Source organism: Urocitellus parryii, chromosome Y (genome assembly GCF_045843805.1).
Source record: "Urocitellus parryii isolate mUroPar1 chromosome Y, mUroPar1.hap1, whole genome shotgun sequence".
NCBI classification, from domain to species: domain Eukaryota; kingdom Metazoa; phylum Chordata; class Mammalia; order Rodentia; family Sciuridae; genus Urocitellus; species Urocitellus parryii.
This window is the reverse complement of record NC_135548.1, coordinates 17664081-17683763: the sequence shown is the minus strand read 5'-3', so window position 1 is coordinate 17683763 and position 19683 is coordinate 17664081. Positions and strand designations below refer to the sequence as shown.

General features: G+C 36.8%; 1 protein-coding gene across 1 annotated transcript in view; it reads left to right on the top strand.

The window, feature by feature from the left end:
* Window positions 1-199: 199 nt before the first annotated feature.
* LOC144250955 (dedicator of cytokinesis protein 8-like) overlaps window positions 200-19683 on the top strand; it is a 40737-nt gene continuing 21253 nt past the window's right edge. Inside the window, 1 exon segment of the mRNA XM_077794114.1 lies at window positions 200-271. Within this exon segment, the coding sequence (XP_077650240.1) occupies window positions 200-271 (72 nt within the window).

The following is a 19683-nucleotide window of genomic DNA, read 5'->3' as shown; positions in this document are numbered from 1 at the left end:
GCAACTTGAATGTCTGCTTATTCAATAACTGGACACTCCTAGTTCCTCCAAGCTCATCTTTAAGCACTGGGCATAGAGAGCTGGCTTGACCTTTGGTCAAGTGTTCCTGTCTAGAACAACAAAAATTTCACTTAGGGATTCATAAGAACTTGAAAGGGAAGAGGATCCTAGTGAAAAGGGAAAGAGATCAGAGGTAGACATGGTGGGCCACCAGGAATGCACCATGGAGGAGGACACCAAGAACAATTGCACTCCCAAACTCTGGTGCAAGGTAATAAATATGTAACCAATTTCTTATTGATTTTTGCCTTTGACATCAAAGTTAGTTCAAAGAGTAAAGTCTTCTGTATCTGCTAATATAACAGACCTGTACTAATTAATAGAGTCCCACTAAAAATGGAAATATATCCATCTTATTAAGGTGATAAAAAAGAAAAACAAAATGTGGCTAATATTTCTTTATCCCCTTATGGAATGTGTAAGCTCCTTGTATAGAGTTAGGCAATAGGAGCCGACTCACTTTCTTAAAAAAATCAGGGGCTGGGAGTGTAGCTCAGTGGTAGAGTGTATGCTTAGCATATTTGAGACCCTGGGTTTAATCCCAGCGCCAAAGCCAAAAATAAAGTCAATTTATCAATTAAATATGAAGAAATATAGGTAGCCCAAGGCAAAGAATGATGATGTGGGAGCCTGAGGACATTGGAGAAATGTTTTAACAAAATGTCCATTGTCTTATAAAATGAGGAATTCTCCTAATAAAAATGTTCCATTTTTTTAATTTTGTTTATTCTTTTTAATTATACATGACAGTTCCATGCTGTGTGACTATCACATAAATGAGTTTATCTTATGTGGTCTTTAATTTTGGGGATTGTCCAGAGGAATGTGTGTTTGAAGGGTAGCTTTGTTAAATGAAATAAGTTCTAGATGGAGAAAGTTTGGGCAGTGGGACAAAGTTTTAAGGAGAATCTAGATAATGTGAAGAAGAAATTTAAGATCAGAGGCAATCTTCCCAGAAACAGCATGATTTCTCTGGTGTTATAATGGTGAAACGACTTTTACTCCATTAACCTGAAAGGGGTTTCTCAGGCCTTAAGACATGGTCCTATCTTTTCTGTCCCAGAACTCCTTCAAAATCTTCCTGTGTACCTTGGAATGGATATGAATAGCTGCGTTAAGCACCATAGGCTCAGAAAGTAATCTGGGTCCACATCCACTGGACACTTAAGCTGATGACTGGTAGACCATTTTCCCTAGTTGGTCCCTTTTCAGATAGCCATCATGTTATCTTGGCTTTAGAGAAATTTGCATATTGAAGGTATATGGGTTTATTTTTAATGTTTTTATTAGTGCATTATAGTTATAATATTGGAGTTCATTTTGACATAATCATACATGCATGGAATATAATCTGCTTCATTTCAGTCCCCAGGACTTCCTCTTTCCCTAATCTCTTCCCTTCTCCTCTTCCCTTTCCTCCACTCTCCTGGTCTTCCTTCTAGTTATTGTTATTTTAATTAGTGATATATAAATATACATAAAGGTGAAATTCACTATGGTATACTCATATATGTATACAGCATAATTTGGTCAATTTTATTCCACCATATTATCATTTGTTTAATTCAATTAATGGGATAATCAGGAGGCATTTAACCATTGATTCATTCTTCATTCAAAAAATAGATTTGAAATGGTATCAAAACAACTAAATTCAGTTCTTGACTAGTGCAGATATAATCAATATGTTCTTTCCATGTTGGAGTCATGTAGAATCAAATCTGTGCAAATACCACTTTGTACTCTCATACTGTTTATGAACTCAAAAATAGACAAAGGCCTCCAATTTCATGGTCACCCAATAGCATCACTTATCATAATAATGACTGGCATTTTTGGTCCTTAGGTGGCATGCCCTGTTCTAAGTACATTCTATGCCTTGCTTCATGTGATTACGTTCACTGAAAGGGCTCCATCTCCTAGCCACTGGTCTATTTTGCTAATTTGTGCCTGAGTTCCTCCCTGATAAATGGAATGGGTTTATTTGTCCTCCATGGGCAATCAAAATGGATTACATTGTTAATTGTAACAATATTAAAGGAGGGATTATATTAGCATTTTTATCATGTTTCTCAGTTCTCAATGTACTGTACTTTTCTCACACAGGTGATATCAACTTTTATAAAGTTAACTTTCTGTCAGGGTTTTTGTACACCATGCACTGTTATCCCACACTAACACATGACCATTTCTGGTTATTGCTAACGGTGTGGCTTATCAGCCAATAGTTACAAGCATCATTAAATATTGTATCTGAAAAGTGAGGACAACTATGAATTTAATAGTATTTTAGAGCTTTCTGAGAATGGAAACTCTCTTTAAGTGATAAAGTTGGTTATTTACATCCCACATATTTAAATTTGGTTAGCACTTTTTGGAAATAGGAGAATGCCCAAACATTATTCCTATTCCTCTTGCCCCAAATCCTGTGAAGTTGATATTATTCATAATCTCATTTTCAAGTGACAAAATTGGAGCTCGTAGAAGTTAATTGTCCAAGGTAGTGCTGAAATTCAGGTTCCTCAAATTCAATTTCAATTTTTCTTTAAACCTGTGTTGTCAAATAAGGTGGACACTACCACATATGGCTATTGGGCACTACCACATATGGCTATTTAAATTTAAATTTAAACAAAATTTGAAATTCTTTTCCTCAGTCACACTAGCCACATTTCAAGTGCTCAACAGCTACACATGACTAGTAACTACCTCATTTGGACAGTGCAATTACAGAATATTCCATAATCATGGAAATTTCTTTTAAACAATATTGCTCAAAATCATAATGTCTCTTTTAGATATGTTGACAAATGTCCTCAAAATATATTTAAGTTTTGTAACAAATAATATAGATTTAAAATCTTACATTAAAATCTCATTCATTTAAAATCTCCTCATTTGCATAGTACAAGTTAACTTTGGTCTGCAAATTAATAATGTACATAAGAGTCAAGGAGACTGTTAAATGCATTTCAGAGACCAAAGATTTTTAAGCACCATCAAATAACTCCAGAAGCACTCACTTAGATGCAAGCAATTGATATGATAATTACACATCATTTTTATTTATTCATTAAAACAGGGATCCCCTAAGGTGACCTTGTAGGAAATAATGTGGCTACCCTACTTATTTCTAGTAACCCTTTTGCTATTTCTAAATTCTCTGTAAGATCGCTTTATGCTATTGATTTACCTTCCTCTCTTCCTTTGGATCATACAGTAAATTGGTAGCACAACATACTTCCACACTGAAATTTTGACTAGCTCAAGATCTAATTCCAAAACCTTCACTTCTCCCCCTATATTCTGTGATTCCTTGGAAGAGGTGCTCCTGTGGACCCAGGATAGTGCCTGGAACATAGTAGGATTGGCTAAATATCTGTTGATTGACAGTTCTTCCAAGATACTATTTACTGAAGTGGACTTAGATTTTCTACAGAGAATACATGAATCAAATGGAAAAATATCTTCTGTTTTTTTTTTCTTCTTCCTCCTTTACCAGTCTTTGTTCCCAAGTCTTCATGGTAAGATAAGGACTTCCCATCTGTGAGAAAGAGATGACTTCTGGGCATTCAGGTGGGAAGGGAGGGGCATGTGATCTGGCCTATGGATTTGGAAACTAAATCTGCCAGCTTTTTCAGAGGGGAGAGTGGGCATCAAATATGTTGCCTTCCCAAGGCACTAGTCATCAGTTAGCTCCATTAGTCCTAAAACACCATGTTGAGTGCATTTGCTGGTACTGTGCTGGTTCTAGGTAATGAACATGATAGAAGAGAGAATTTCGACTTGTTTAGAGAAGAATGAAAGTGGGGCATGTAGCTCAGTTGGTAGAGTGCTTACCTCAAATGTACAAGGCCCTGGATTCAATCCCCAGCACCAAAAAAAAAAAGATAGGAATGATACTTGTGGTTTTATTTGTTTTCAGTGCTGGGATCAAACCCAGGATCTTGGGTATAGTAGGTAAGCACTTTACCACTGAGCTACACCTCCAGACTGAAACTTACTTGTATGTCTAAATCCGTAGCTGAGGTGATTTCTTACAGCCTATTGAGATCCATCATACCAAACATTAATGCATTTTTAGCAAAAATAAAACCCAATTCCTCAGTTTAGTTATAAGTTTCAAAGAACATGATTTGTTGCTTTCTTGTCTTCCATAAGGAAAATTTCTAGCCTACAGGCCATAATCAGAGAAAGAAAAATTCATAGAAACAATGTAAATACACATTAAATATTTAAGATTTTATTTGAACAACTTAGAATGCTCAGATTTATGAAGCTGAGCATTTTTAAGCCACCTAAAGGAAAAGTAGTTGCATTTTTACTTTTTGTTCCAAAACATCATTAAACCTTCTTTCCTCTCATCTCTAATTCCTGACCATGAACCCTAATATTACAGGAACAGGCTTCTATTTGTGCAGCCTTCACCTAACTCAACATAGTCTTTGTGTCCTTCTAAAGGGTCACAAATCCTCTTAATTCAATTAGCAAATATATGATCACTGCCAGAGGTTTCTCTTCTGACACTTCTCCCCTCTGAATATGGACAGGTGGACACAACCTGCCCCAGGTTTTATAACATTTTAAAATTCTGTGTCTTTCCATGAATGACAAATCACCCCACCCCCATATACCTGAGAGAGAAAGAGATAAAGAATTTTAAAAATTGGAAAGTATGGTCCAGGACCAAGAGAAACATAATATCTGTTTCAAATATGTTTTCCTTAGTTCCATTGATTCAAGTCATAAATAAAAGCACAGAGTAATTTACATGATAATTTCTTTTGAAAACAATGACCAACATACCTCACATATATTTTTTATTTAATTTTTTTCATTGGTGTATACTTTGTTTTTGTTTTGAGGATGGAACTCAAGCCTTCCTGGATGCTAAACATGTGTTGTACAACTGAGCTACATCTGCTACCCTAAAGCAATCTTTTAAAAGTTTGTTCTACATATATATTCTTGTTCTAGATGTTCTTTTTTTTGAGAGAGAGAGAGAGAGAGAGAGAGAGAGAGAGAGAGAATGAGAATATGAATTTTTTTTGTAGATGGACACAACACAATGCCTTTATTTTTATGTGGTGCTGAGAATTGAACCCGGGTCCCTCCCGCCCGTCCTAGGGGAGCACTCTACCTCTGAGCCACAATTCCAGGCCCTCTAGATGTTCTTAAGAGTGGAAACTATCTCATTCATCTTGGATGCATGGCTCCTGGGGACGCTTAGTAAATGTTTTTTGAGTGAGTGAAAGGAATTTAAATCACTATTTATTCTGTATCTTTCTTGTCCAGGGAATCCTGATTTTGTCCATCTAGGATTACCTCCAGGTCATCTAGGAGAATGAATGAGTTTCAGTCTAGCCTTTGAAGCATGATTCAATGTTAGGTGGACCAACTTCAACTTGACTCCAGACTCTAAATTGATTAACATTACCATTAGCACTATAACAAAGATGTTGTGGTCACCATTTACAAGGCTCTCTTATTCAATCCCTGCCGGTCTTCTAGGATTGCTATAGGTTTGTGATATTTATTGACTGGGAAGGACTGGCTCAGAGATACAATAGATGGCAGGTTCACCTTTTACAACTCTTTCTCAGCTTATCCAGAGGGGCAGGAGCTGGACCCATCAAAGAGAGATGGTTAGGACTTATACGTATTATCTGAATTCTTTCTCATGTGGCTAATACCCACTACCAGTCACTCCCCACATACCTCCTCCTATGCTCCCAGCAGTAGGTAAACCACTAATCTACTTTCTGTTATAGGTATTTACCCATTCTGGATGTTTTGAAATCAAGGGAAAACCAGAATAAACCCTCTAGGCTAAACTTATTTGACCTGCTCTTTGTTAACTTCCAGTCACCTTTCATCATGCCTCAGAATATAAATATCCACAAGGCCAAATCTTGGTGGGTAGATTTGAGACTTGGGTCTCTTGTCTCTTCACAATTGGTTGCCTTGTGAATTAACTTTCTTTTTTGCAAATCTCTTTGTTTCATAGATTGGTATATTTCATGGTGAGTAAAATGACCTGGTTCAGTAACAATTTCATATAAGTACAATTATATAACATGTAGTCTTTTGTATTTGGCTTCTTTGACTTAGCATATGATTTTAATATTCATACATGTTGAGGCATGTATCAGTACTTGGTTCCCATTTATGGCCAAATAACATTCCATTGTGTGGATATATCACAATTTGTCTCCCCATTCATTAGTTGATGGACATTTTCCACTATTTACTTATCGTGAATAATGCTTCTTACGATATTCACATACAAGTCTTGTTTGTGAACATATGTTCTTAATTCTCCTGGTGTAAAGCTAGGAATGGAATTAGTAGGTCTAATGGTAAGTCTATTTTTTAACTTTTTGAGGAAGTGCCAAACTGCTTTCCAAAAAGGCTGCACTATTTTACATTCCCCTCCAGCAATCCATGAGAGTTCCAACTTTTCAATTCTCACCAATACTTTTTATTTTTCAGGGTTTGTTTGTTTTTGTACAGGGAATTGTACATAAGGGGTACTCTGCCACTGAGCTACATCTCCAGCCCTTTTTATTTTTTGAAACAGGATCTTTACAAGTTGCTTAGGGCCTTGCTAAATTGCTGAGGCTGACCTCGAACTTGTGATCCTCCTGCCTTAGCCTCATGAGTTGCTAGGATTGTGGGCATAAGCCATGGTGCCCAGCTACTTTCCAGATTTTAAAAATGTCCTAGTGGGGGCTGAGGTTGTAGCTCAGTGGTAAAGCACTTAAGCATGTATAAGGCATTGGGTTCAATCCTTTCCACTGCATAAAATTAAATTTAAAAATAAAGGTATGTGTCCATCTACAACTAATAAAATATTATTTTTTTTAAATGTCCTAGTGGGTGTGAAGGGATGTGTTATTGTGGTTTTGATTTGCATTTCCCTAATGGCTAATGATGAGCATTTTCATGTGGTTAATGGCCATTTGTACATCTTCTTTGGAGAAATGTCTACTTAAATCCTTTGCCTAGAGGGGTGCAATGGTACATGCCTGTAATCCCAGTGGCTCAGGAGGCAGATGAGTGCAGTGGTACATGCCTGTAATCTGAGTGGCTCAGGAGGCTGAGGCAGGGGGATCGCAAGTTCAAAGCCAGCCTCAGTAATGGTGAGGTGCTAAGCAATTCAGTGAGACCCTATCTCCAAATAGAAAGCAAAATAAAGCTATGGATGTGGCTCAGTGGCTGAGTGCCTCTGAGTTCAATCCCTGGTACCCCCTGCAAAAAAAAAAAAAATCCTTTAACTATTTTGACTTGTGTCATTTATCCCAAAGATCCATCTTGGTCCTAAAGCAGGATTTTTAAACCTCATCATTATTGATATTTTTAGTTGGACAATTCCTTGTGGAGGCTGGCTTGAGCAATGTAGGATGTTAAGTAGCATCCCTGGCCTCTATTCACCAGATGCTAGTAGCAATACCCACATAGTAATCAAATTATCTCCAGACATTGCAAAATAACTCTTGTGGTGTTTGTGGGGAAATCTTCTGTAATCAAGAACCACTGCTATAAATGATCCTTTTGAAAAACTTAGAAACATAACTCAGTTTTAGTGGAATAGTAGAGATAGAAGCCAGTCTGAGTGAGTTGGAGATGATTTAAAATGTAAAAAAGTGAATAGATCCTATGAATATGAGCTGCCCTTCCCAAATCTGATTGTTCATGAGTTAACTAACCATATAAGAGATAAATATCAAGGCACAAATGAGAATAAGTTGATATTATAAAATAAACAATAGTTTAACACAACAAAATAAAGGAGTTATAACACAATATATGAAACAATCTAGAATGATATGGTTTCTAAGAAGGAAAATTCACTGTGAGCTGATCTTTGGGGGAGAACTTAACCCTCCCATGCATGAAGTACAAATAACTGTTAGGCAAGCTCTTGGTTTCATTTATCATGTTAGTCTCATCTCTTATTGGACACATCTGTATATCTATCTTAGACACAGATTTCATAGTTTCAAGGAATGGCACTCACTAAGTTAGCTCTTTCAGAAGGGTGATTTCCGGAGTGGAGAATGCAAAGGATTATCTTATAAAATCCACAGAAAGTGGAAAAGCATGCCTCAGCAAAAACAAGAATCAGGGCAGCTTTGAGAAGCCCTCAGAAGGGACATTCACTCCATTTGTTCTAATACTCTGCCTACAGCTCAGCTCTTGACCCATTTAGCGTCCATCTGTTCTTCTTATTCTTTTTGTGTGTATGTGATACTGGGGACTAAACCCAGGAACATTCCACCTGCAAGCTATATCCCAGTCCATTTTTTAAAAAATTTATTTTGACATAGAGTCTCACTAAGTTGCCCAAGCTGACCTCAAACTTGAGATCCTCTTGCTTCAGCTTCCTGAGTTGCTGGTATGCACCACTGCACCCCACTCTTATTCTTATTCATGAATGAAGAAATATGAAGATATGAGAAACCACTGAAAAAGCAATGACTTGGTGCTCTCCCTCTTTTGAGACCAGGTTTCACTATGTTGCCCAGGCTGGTCTTAAACTCCTAGACTCAAGCAATCTTTTGACTTCAGCCTCCCAAGTAGCTGGGACTACAGGGACATGCCACAATGTCCAGGTTGACTCCCTTAATCAGGTGTCCCAACACAATTTTCCTGGGCTGTGGGGTAAAGCAGTTTTCATAAAAGGGGTATGGTGTGATGACAGAGAAATAAAGAAATAGGGCCATATCATAGATCCTTAAGAAATTCTAATTCCATAGAGATTTTCTCCATTCCCCACCCCCACCATTATCTTCTAAAATATTTATTTTACTGCCCCCCAAAACACACAAAACACCTCACAAAACACCTATGGTTTGCCATCTGAATACACAGTTATCACCATGAATCTCTTTCCTTCAGTCCACGTAGCACTGTGGGATTTTATGTTTGTTTTGTTTTGTTTTTGGATACTGGGAATTGAATCCAGGACTCTACACATGCTAGGTAGGTGTTCTGTAACTGAACTATATCCCCAGCCCAACAGCACTGTGTTTTTGACTTCAAGTTCCCTGACTTCAGAAACAGGATGGAGGACAAATTGCACATAGTTGTTTCTATTTAATACTGATAGTAGGCAGACATCATCTAAATGGAGATGGGCTATTTTAATAAGAGAAATATAATCCATATGGGGAGTAGTGTCTGAATCTGCTTTATCCTAATCCTCCCCATAGTTGGGAACAAAGACTATATAGAGTTGTCAGGAGATGATACTTTTCACTAGTTAATAAAGAGATGCCCTGCCTTCGCAGTCTATTAATTAAGAAGATAATCAGTGCAAGCTTGGAGTTTGGTATTTGAAACTCAAAGGCAATAAGATCAGAACACTACTCAGTTTTTTTTTCTTCATAAAGAAATGAATAACAAATTAGGGCCTCAGAATTAGAGTAATCACATTTTTGAATGATTTCTCCTGAGCATGCTTTTAATAACCTGTATGTGTTAGGTAAGAAGAACAAAGAAAGGCAAAGTTAATTACTCAGGAAAAACTTCATCAAGGAATTTTGGTCACCTTACCCTAGGGTTTCTCAACCTTGCTACTACTGATATTTTGGATTAGACAATTTTTTGTTGTAGGATTATCCTGTGCATGGTAGGATCCTTAACAGCATTCTGGTCTCTAACCATTAGATACCAGTAGTGCCCCTCCAAGTTGTGACAAGCAAAAATGTCTCCAGACACTTAAAAATGTCCCCTGTGGGGAAAAATCACCATTATTGTAAACTACTGAATTAAATACTACCTTCCTTCTCACTCCCTAGCCTCTAGGGCCTTCTAGGTTTTGCTGTTTGAAACCCTCAGAACAAACCAGGTGAGATGGCACACACCTATAATCCCAGTAACCTGGGAGGCTGAGACAGGACAATTGCAAGTTTGAGACCAGCCTCAGCAAATTAGCAAGGCCCTCAGCATCTTAGTGAGACCCTGTCTCAACATTTAAAAAAAAAATATAAAAAGGTGGCCGGGATGTAGCTCAGTGGCAAAGTGCCCCATGTTTAATCCCAGTACCTAAAATAAAATAAAATAAATCCTCAGAACAAAACATCTCATACTAATGCCCCCTATATTTTTCAGGGAATTATTTGAAAACAAATTGAGTGGATCAAAATGATTTATCTGGATAACAGAAGGGTCTCATTGCCTTTCTGTATTGAAAAGTAGTAGACAACAAGAACAAAGGAAGATCTAATGAAAGTATTTATTTGAGGCAAACATTTGACTTATATTTAATGTCCACAAAATCTTTAGGTGCACTATTAGCCTTATTTTATTATGGAGAAAACTGAGGCTAAAAGAGGTCAAAACATTTGCTCAAGAACACGGTTTTTTAATTTTGTGGTGGAGGTAGAAGCCTGACATCATGCATTTACACATATTGTCTGAGTTTAGGTACTTAAAGTGCCAGATGCCAAATAAACCAAGGTGACCACTTTTTAAAAAAAATATAATTTCTGGGGCTGGGGCTGTAGCTCAGTGGCAGAGCATTTGCCTAACATGTGTGAGGCACTGGGTTCAATCCTTAGCACCACATAAAAATGAAACAAATAAAGTAAAAGCATGCTGTCCATCTACAACCACAAAAATTATATATATGTATATATATATATATATATATATATATATATATATATATATATATATTTTTTTTTTTTTTTTTTTTTTTTCAGGGGTTGGGGTTGTGGCTCAGTGGTAGAGCACCTGCCTGGCATGTGTGAGGCATTGGGTTCAATCCTCAGCACTACACAGAAATAAATAAAGGTATTGTGACTATATACAACTAAAATAATTTTTTTTAAATATATAATTTTTCTTTTTTTTAAATATAATTTTTCTTATGAAGAGTTTCAGACTGATACAAAATTAGACAAAATCATACATTGCCATTTGAACTACTCACATACTCCCCACCTTGCCTCAACAGTGATCAACTCATGACCAATGTTGCCTCAACATTACTGACATTTGGGGTGGGATAATTTTTTGTTGTGACATGCACACACACAAGGCCAGGCCAGGCCAAGGTCTGACTGATTCGACTGGCAAAAGTACAACAAGTCACTTTTAGATTCAGACAGTTTATTACTTACATAGACAGCAAAAGAAACAGTAGCTAATGCTGCCAGTTTCTCATAGTCTTATCTTCACACACTGAAAAAGATAACACTGAAACAAAATGGGCCAGATGAGTCCCACACCCATCGCTCCGGGGCCCACTATAGGCCACAAGTAAGTGGATTTCTATCTATAACTGTATACTGAGAGGAGCAGGGTAGGTACCCGCCTCTCCCAACAGAATAGAATTGGTGATTAGAAACTACCTCATAACAGCATTTCAAGGGAAATAAGGAAGGGTGTGAGAGATGGCCCTGAAACAACAGCTCACAGGCCTCCCATTCTTTCCTGTGCCAGGAGGATCACATTCTCCAGTACTCATATGAACTGTACCTCAAGCCTCTGCCTGCATGACCCAAAGTTGTCAGAGGACCAGGCAGGGCCATCCCCCTCTAGTGGAGGAGTGCCTTGTGCATTATAGGATGTTTAGCTGTGGCCTTCACTCACTAGATGCCTGGAGCACCATCCTCCAAGTTGTAAAAAACAAAAAAATGTCTCCAGATATTACTAAATTTATTTTGAGGAAAAGTTGTACCCAATTGAGAATCACTGATCTAGAGCTATATCCACTGCCCACATCCAAACAATATATTTCATGTGCAAATACTACAGTATATACTTTTTTTTCCAGTACTGGGGATTGAACCAAGGGATAGTCTACCAATGAGCTACATCCCTGGTCCTTTTAGTTTTTATTTATTTATTTATTTTGGTATGGGCTTGAATCCAGGGGTGCTTAACCACTGAGTCAAATCCCTAACCTTTTTATTTTTTTAGTTTGAGACAGAGTCTCACTAAGTTACTGAGGCTGGTCCTGAACTTGAAATCCTTCTGCCTCTGTCTCCCGAGTCACTGGGATTACAGGTTTGTACCACTGTGCCTAACTACAGTATATACTTCTAAAAATTGAAAAATATAAACATAATACCATTATTATACCCCGAAATTAACAATTTATTCATGTATTCAGAAATTGTTCAGATTCTAATTGCCTCACAAATGATGTTTTTATACTGTTTGAAATGGGATACTAATAACATACCCACACATTATGACTAATTGATGGTTTTTAAATCTCAATCCATAGGTTTATTGCACATTTTTTTTTTTTTTGGTTGAAGAAACAAAGTTTTTCCTATGGAGCTTCTCACAACTTTGATTGTACTGATTGCTTCCCCATTGTGTTAAAATATGTTTTATTCCTTCTGTATTTTTTCTAATTTAGTCTCAGATCAAGAGGTGGGATCAAAGCCAGGTTCTATTTACTTGAAAGGCATATTTCATACATAGTACAGAAGTCCAAAATATTTAGGGTGGTCTTTTTGTCATCTTATCAGTGGTTAATGCTCAGAGCATAGATCTAATCATTCATTAGGGGGTTAGGAAGCAGGGATAATTCATTTCATTCTTCATTATTTTCTTATCTTCTTCATTACTCATTCTGAGATACTCCTATTTAGACAGTTTGTATAGGAAAGGTAAGATGAATGTCTGATTCCTTCTCTGTAGTTTCCAGTTTTCAAAGTAATGCATTTGTTTTCTAGAACCCACCAAAATTTTAGGGGTTCTCCCCCACCTATAGTACTGTGAACTCATGGGCTTAAATATATATAATGGGTTTCAGTCCATTGCAGTTCTTATCCTTATTAATACCTAAACTTTCCATCTTTCACAGGAATCTCTTCAAGATGTCTCATAATTTTGAAAATTTCTATCATTTTAAAAAAGTATATATACACACACACACAAAATATTGTTATATCCACAGTCTTACTTGGTAAACCCCTGTACTTACTATAGTTTTATAATTTCTTTACAACGATATTAAAGCGTGAACCTCAGGCAATATCTGCCAACTTGATCAAAATTCATATTGAGGGACCTTACTTGACCTACTGAGTTAGATCCTCTGGGCCCCAGAAAACTATGGTTAACAAATGCTACAGGTGGTTTCTATGAACATTAAAGCTCTAAAACCTTTGCTCTACAATAATTTACTTCTGAGCCTAATTTGGGGTATCTAATGCTTTCCACTTTAAGACAGGGTCACAGGGATTATCTCATCCCCTTTAAGAATCTCCCACCACAATAGGCCACTCTCTGTTCTTATTGGTTATCACTAGTAGCATAATCATCTTGGAAGGAAGTGTTTCTGATATTTTTGAAACAACTATAAGTCAATGAATGTTTGACATGTTTATGACAAATCTAAATTATACCTAAAATTTAGATATGAGTATATAATAACTGGTTCTCAGTTATTGATTAGTTGTCATGATGGAAATTTCAAAAGACTTATTCCAAATGGTTTCTTGTTTGTTTGTTTGGTGGGGGAGTACCTGGGATTGAACTCAAGGGCACTCGACCACTGAGACACATCCCCAGCCCTATTTTGTATTTAGAGACAAGGTGTCACTGAGTTGCTTAGCACCTTGCTTTTGCAGAGGCTGACTTTGAACTCTCAATCCTCCCATCTCAGCCTCCCGAGCCACTGGGATTACAGGCACCTGGCCCAAATGTGTTTTGAACAATGATGATATTACATGTGCTAGGGACTGCTATGGTTCACTGTCATGGTTTTACTCCTTTTGAGTTTTTATGGTTGAGTGGTAGTATAAGTTTATTCAAACCATTTTGAATAAAGTATTATTTTTATTTGAAGCTGTGCTTATCTCATGCTGTCTTGATTACTTAGGAGAATATTTTACTATAAAAGGATGGTTTCTGTGGAGGCCCATTGGCTACATTACTCTCAAGCACCTGTGGGTGAGCCATTTGACATAGTCTCTCACCTGACACTTTAGTAGTAGACTAGGTGTGTAAAAGGATTGTATTTGGACATATTGAAGGTTTTTACCTAGCCAGTTTCTTGAGACACATACACGAATAAGGCTTCTCTTGATGCAAACAAAATTGTCTTGAAAAAAAGCATTACTTTGGGATCAAAATCCATATGTTAATAAAGCCTCTCATCTGTGCTTTACCACAGTGGTTCTGAACTTTTAAAAGTCCTGATGCTGAACCCCAGGTCAATCAGACCAGAATCTGTAGGGTGTAGAAACCAGGACTCAGCGATATTGAACTCACCAGGTAATTCTAATATACAATCAAGGTTGAGAAACGTAAGGAGTGAAGACAATAAGATCCTTCATTAAGACATACCAGACCCCCAAAGTATTAGATTCTCTTTTTTTCTAAAATAGGATATTTAGGCCTGGCCCAGTGTGAAATGTGCCTATAATCCCAGCTAATTGGGGGAGCTGAGGCAGGAGGGTCTCAAATTGAGACCAGTTTGGACAACTTATTGAGACACTGTCTCAAACGAAATTTAAAAGGCTGGAGATATAGCTCAGTGATAGAGTGCTTGACTAGCATGTGCCAGGACCTGGATTCAATCCCCAGCACCACATACAAAAATATGGTATTTGGTATACTTGTGGGCTTTTGGAAACATCATTTCTTGCCCGCATCACCCATTATTATTCAGAGATGTACATGTCACTCACAGAGAAGCAAACACAGTGAATCCAGTTCTGGTTACATTGCAGAGGAAGAATCCATCAATGCTACTTTTTGAAAGATTAAAGAATGTGAAAGCATTTGTTTTCTTCTGTTAGGGATGGAACCCAGGGCCTCAGGCATGCTAGATAAGCACTCCGCCAATGTTCTACATCCCCAGCCATGGCATCTTCTTAAGTGTGTTTTGTAATGTCATTCTGCTTTGGCATCTACTGATTGAGTCAAATATTAAATTTATAGGGGCTTAATAAAAGCTTTTATCTAGCTAGGTTGTATCATTAAATGTCAAACAAACTAAATGAAAAGCTTTCAACATGAAGGCTATCCAGAGAGCAAAATGATTAGAGCATTGCAAATGTTGAGATACCAAAGCAGCAGGCAATGTACCTGGGCTTTGAAGTCCCACAGCCCTGAATTGGAAACTTGGCTGTTACTAACCATCTCTGTGACCTTGGGCAAATTATTTAACGTCTCTAAGTACCACTTGTTATCTGCAAATTGGGCATGATGCCTATATCTGACAAGGAGTAGGGATTCATAAATTACTAAGTATTAAAATCATAATCCACTTTTTGTTCAGAATATCTGGAGGTCCAGCTCATGCTAAGAAAGGTGTGGTAGGTTGAATAACAACCTCTCAAAGATGTCTGTTAATGGTCCCAAAGTTGTCTTTACATAGCTAAAGTGACTTTACAGACGTGATTCAGTTAAAGATCTTGAGGTGAGAGCAAGTGTCCTGGTGGGCCTAATGTAATCACAAGGGTCCTTTTAAGTGAAAAGAGGGAAACAGACAACTTAGAAGATGAGACTGTGAAAGATGGAAACAGACAACTTAGAAGATTAAGACTGTTGTAGCAAAGGCTAGAATGATGCAATTGCTGGTTTTGAAAATGGAAGAAAGTGGGACATGAGCCAAGTAATATAGGCAGCCTCTAGAAACTGGAAGGGAAATGGATTCTCCCTTAGAGCCTCCAGAAGAAATGCAATTGTGCCAATACATTGATTTTAGCTCACTGAGACCCATTTCAGACTTCTGACCCTGGTCCACACTTATGATAATAAACCTATGTTGCTTTTAGACACTGTTTGTAATAAATGGTTGCAGCAGCCATATGGACCTAATACAGAAGATTAAACCAAATCTTTCTGTGCATTCAAAGATTCTGAGTGCAGGTTTACAAGATGAAGAGTCACTTTGGAGACCAAATCTTCAAAATCTATTAGTACAAATCTAAGGATTATAATAATAGTTTAATTGTGAATAAATGTATCCATCCTGGCATTAGATAGTCTTCATTATTCAACTAGCCAGTTGAACTCATTGGTGTCACATTTGAAGGCTACAGGCAAAATCCTTAGGATCCTGCAGTATTTGCTACAGTGCTAGGAGAGTGAGCCTAGTGGTTCAGCAAGAAGGAATAAAAGTGGATATGGCAGATCAATAACCAAGAAAGAAAACTGTTTAACAGTATATGAACAGGTGTAAATGTGATTAACCATTCTGGAAGACATTTGATAATAGTATCAAAAAGCATGTACCAAAAGCTTTAAAAAGGCAAGTACTCTGAGTCAGCAACTCATAAGAAAATTCATCCTAGGGGAAAAACCTGGATTAATATGCATATCATTCACTTACTTAAAAAATCCTTTCATGGTTCCTGTAATTGCTTATAGATTAATACCTGGGGATACTAAAGGGCAACAGCAGTATATCCATTTATGTTGAATAATTAAGACTGGCAGGTGTTCATAACCATAATAGCTTTGTATGGACTTGAACCTGGTTAGATTATTAACCTCTGAAGGTCCCTCAACCACTTTTGGTACATTTGGTCTTTTTTCATTAAAATCACAGTAAGAGTGATTGTTACTATCTGTTTCACTGTTAACTTGGTGCCTGGCCTTGTACTTTTATCACCCAATTTTGTGAGTTAAGTAAATTAATTTTTAATATATGTGTGAAATCAAGTCATTGTTAAAAATCACCTACAGTCTTACTTATCCACTGACATCAGATAGTATATTTGGCATGTTGTGAATTCAAAGAATGCTCAAAGACAAGTAAGAATCTTTATCCATTTTTTTTTTTGGTTGCATTACGGGTTTGTCATATGTCTGGACCCAAACCCCAAGGAGGAGGAACCAAAATTTATACAGCATTCTTGAGTATGATGGCGGCTGCATTTGGAGTTTTGATTAAACTGCACTACATGTGTGATTATTACTTGTAAACAGATGATTAGATATTAATTAGACAATAAGTGATTGTAAAGCACTTAGAAAATAAAAGTGTTTATAAATACCACCAAGTAATAGCAACAATAATTCTTTACTGACTACACAGCTGCTAATGTCAGTTACACTGATTTATTCCAGCTAAGGGCAACTTTATTTTATGCCATCATATCTGTTTTGATACAGCAAAACAAAATATATTTATAACCATTTTATCATCAACATTTAGATAAATACATCTCATTTTGATTAGAAAAACATCTTTAAATACCTTTTCAAACACAGGTACAACCATTATAGTATGGTGTCCTTGAGTACTAAGAATTCGGGACCTCCTTATTGCTTGTCTTTCTTACGTCAAATATTTTAAATATTAGATGTAAAAATTTATTTTCATTTATGCAGTAAGTTTTTCATGTTGGGTCTGTTCAGTTTCTCCCCAGAACATTACAACTGTGCTTGGAATTGATAAATTTTGGTCAAATGGATGAGTGAAGGTCATTTTTTTTTGGCTATTATAAAAGTGGAAAAAGAATAAAATACATTTAAGAATTAAACAAAAACAGTTTCCATTTTGTCATTTTTTCCAAAAAAAAGTTTTGAAGCTCTATTATATCTCACCATTAATTTTTCTCCTAATGGCCATTATGGGTCATAGCTCTGTATACATCCAGTTCTTAATCCAGTGATGAATCCGGCAATGCTGCCTTGTTAATTTTTAAGTCATAAGTAAATGCAGGCACCTACAATGAATCCAGATGCTTGTATGCATGCACAGATTTGAAATGAACTAAATGAATAAAAGTGAAGAGTTCTTAATGTTTCATGCATTCAGAAGAAAAGAGGGGAGGGGTTATACTGAATGATGAGAAGTATATGAGTTAATAACCATGTTAATAAAGCAAACCTAACTACATTAAACAGTAGGGAGTGTAATATGGTGGAAAACTGTTCAACTTTGATTCGGGAGGCCTGGATCAGGTGATACTTCTATCACTCACTGTATGACATTGCCATGTCATTTTATATGAATTGGTTTATTCATATGAAAATTTTTAGTATTAAAATTTGGCAATCTCAGTGTGCTAATCTGATATAATTTAATATGTAAAAGTGCCACATGAGAGGTGAAATTGTTTCCACTGCAAAATATTTTTTATTACCATGACTTTCCCAGAGTGAATGGAAAAGACATATGCACAAGTTTCATTACTTGGTATAATGGAGATTTTTCCAGACCATCAGGATTTCTTTTTCTTTAGATGGGATCTTGCTATATTGCTCAGGCTGGTCTTTAACTCTTGGGCTCAAGTGATCTTCTTGCCTCAGCCTCCCAAGGAGCTGAACTACAGGTTACAGGTGCACATCATCATGCCCAGCACACATTGTCAGGTCTTAGGCCCTAACTTTAAGCCACATCTGGAGAATGGGAGATGTGGCTCAAAAAATAAAAATTTGGGGCTCTGTATGTGGTTCAAGTGGTAGCGTGTTCACCTAGCATGCATGAGGTACAGGGTTCGATTCTTTTTTTTTTTTTTAGGGGGGAGAGAGGAGAGGGAGAGAGAGAGAGAGAGAGAGAGAGAGAGAGAGAGAGAGAGAGAGAGAATTTTAATATTTATTTATTCTTTTTTTTTTTTGTTTAGTTTTCGGCAGACACAACATCTTTGTTTGTATGTGGTGCTGAGGATCTAACCCGGGCTGCACGCATGCCAGGCGAGCGTGCTACCGCTTGATCCACATCCCCAGCCCCAGGGTTCGATTCTTAGCACCACATAAAAATAAAGATATTGTATCCACCTAAAACTAAAAATTAAATATTTTTTTAAAATAAAAATAAAATTTGGGGCTGGGGTTGTGGCTCAGTGGTAGAATGCTCACCAAGTATGTGTGAGGCCATGGGTTGGATCCTCAGCACCACATAAAGATAAATAAAGGTATTGTGTCCATGTATAACTAAAAAGTATTTAAAAAATAAAAATAAAAATTGTAAAAGATGAAAAAATAATGAAATTCCATAAGAGGTAATACTGGTTTCTGGAAATCTTAAATTCTTCTGTCAATTTTACCCTCTATTTTCCATCTTCCTCCCTTCTTTGTAATAAATTCCTTGCTTGGTAAACTTGAGACTGTGAGAAAAAAATGAAAAGTGGAAGAATAGTGGAATCAGGAATGATGGTTTTAGGGAAAGATTTGGAATAAATGTTTTACATGTGGCCTTAGTGATAAATTTTAAGAGCAGTATGGCATCTGGAATGGCATAAAGATTATAGCTAAATAATTTTAAATATTTGGTAGAATTGTCCTAACATTTTAAAACAATGTATGTAAAATCCCCAGCCTCATTCCTAAAGATTGGAAAATAGAAAAGAATTAAAAAAAAAACTTAAAATTAATGCATTTTAAAAGGCTAAAATATATTTATTAATTACCTTATGATTTGCTTTTATCCACAAGTGATGAGGATGTGAAAGGTATTTTACCATTAAAAATATTAAAGCCAGGTGCTGTGGTGTACTGTTTCATGCCGGTAATCCCAGTGACTTGGAGGCTGAGACAGGAAGATCATAAGTTCAAGGCCAGCCTCAACAATTTATCAAGATCCTAAGCAACTTAGTGAGACTCTGTCTCAAAAAATAAAGAGGGCCAGGGATGGTAAAGCACCCCTGGGTTAAATCCTCAGAACCCACCCCCCCAAAAAAAAATTAGAACTTTACG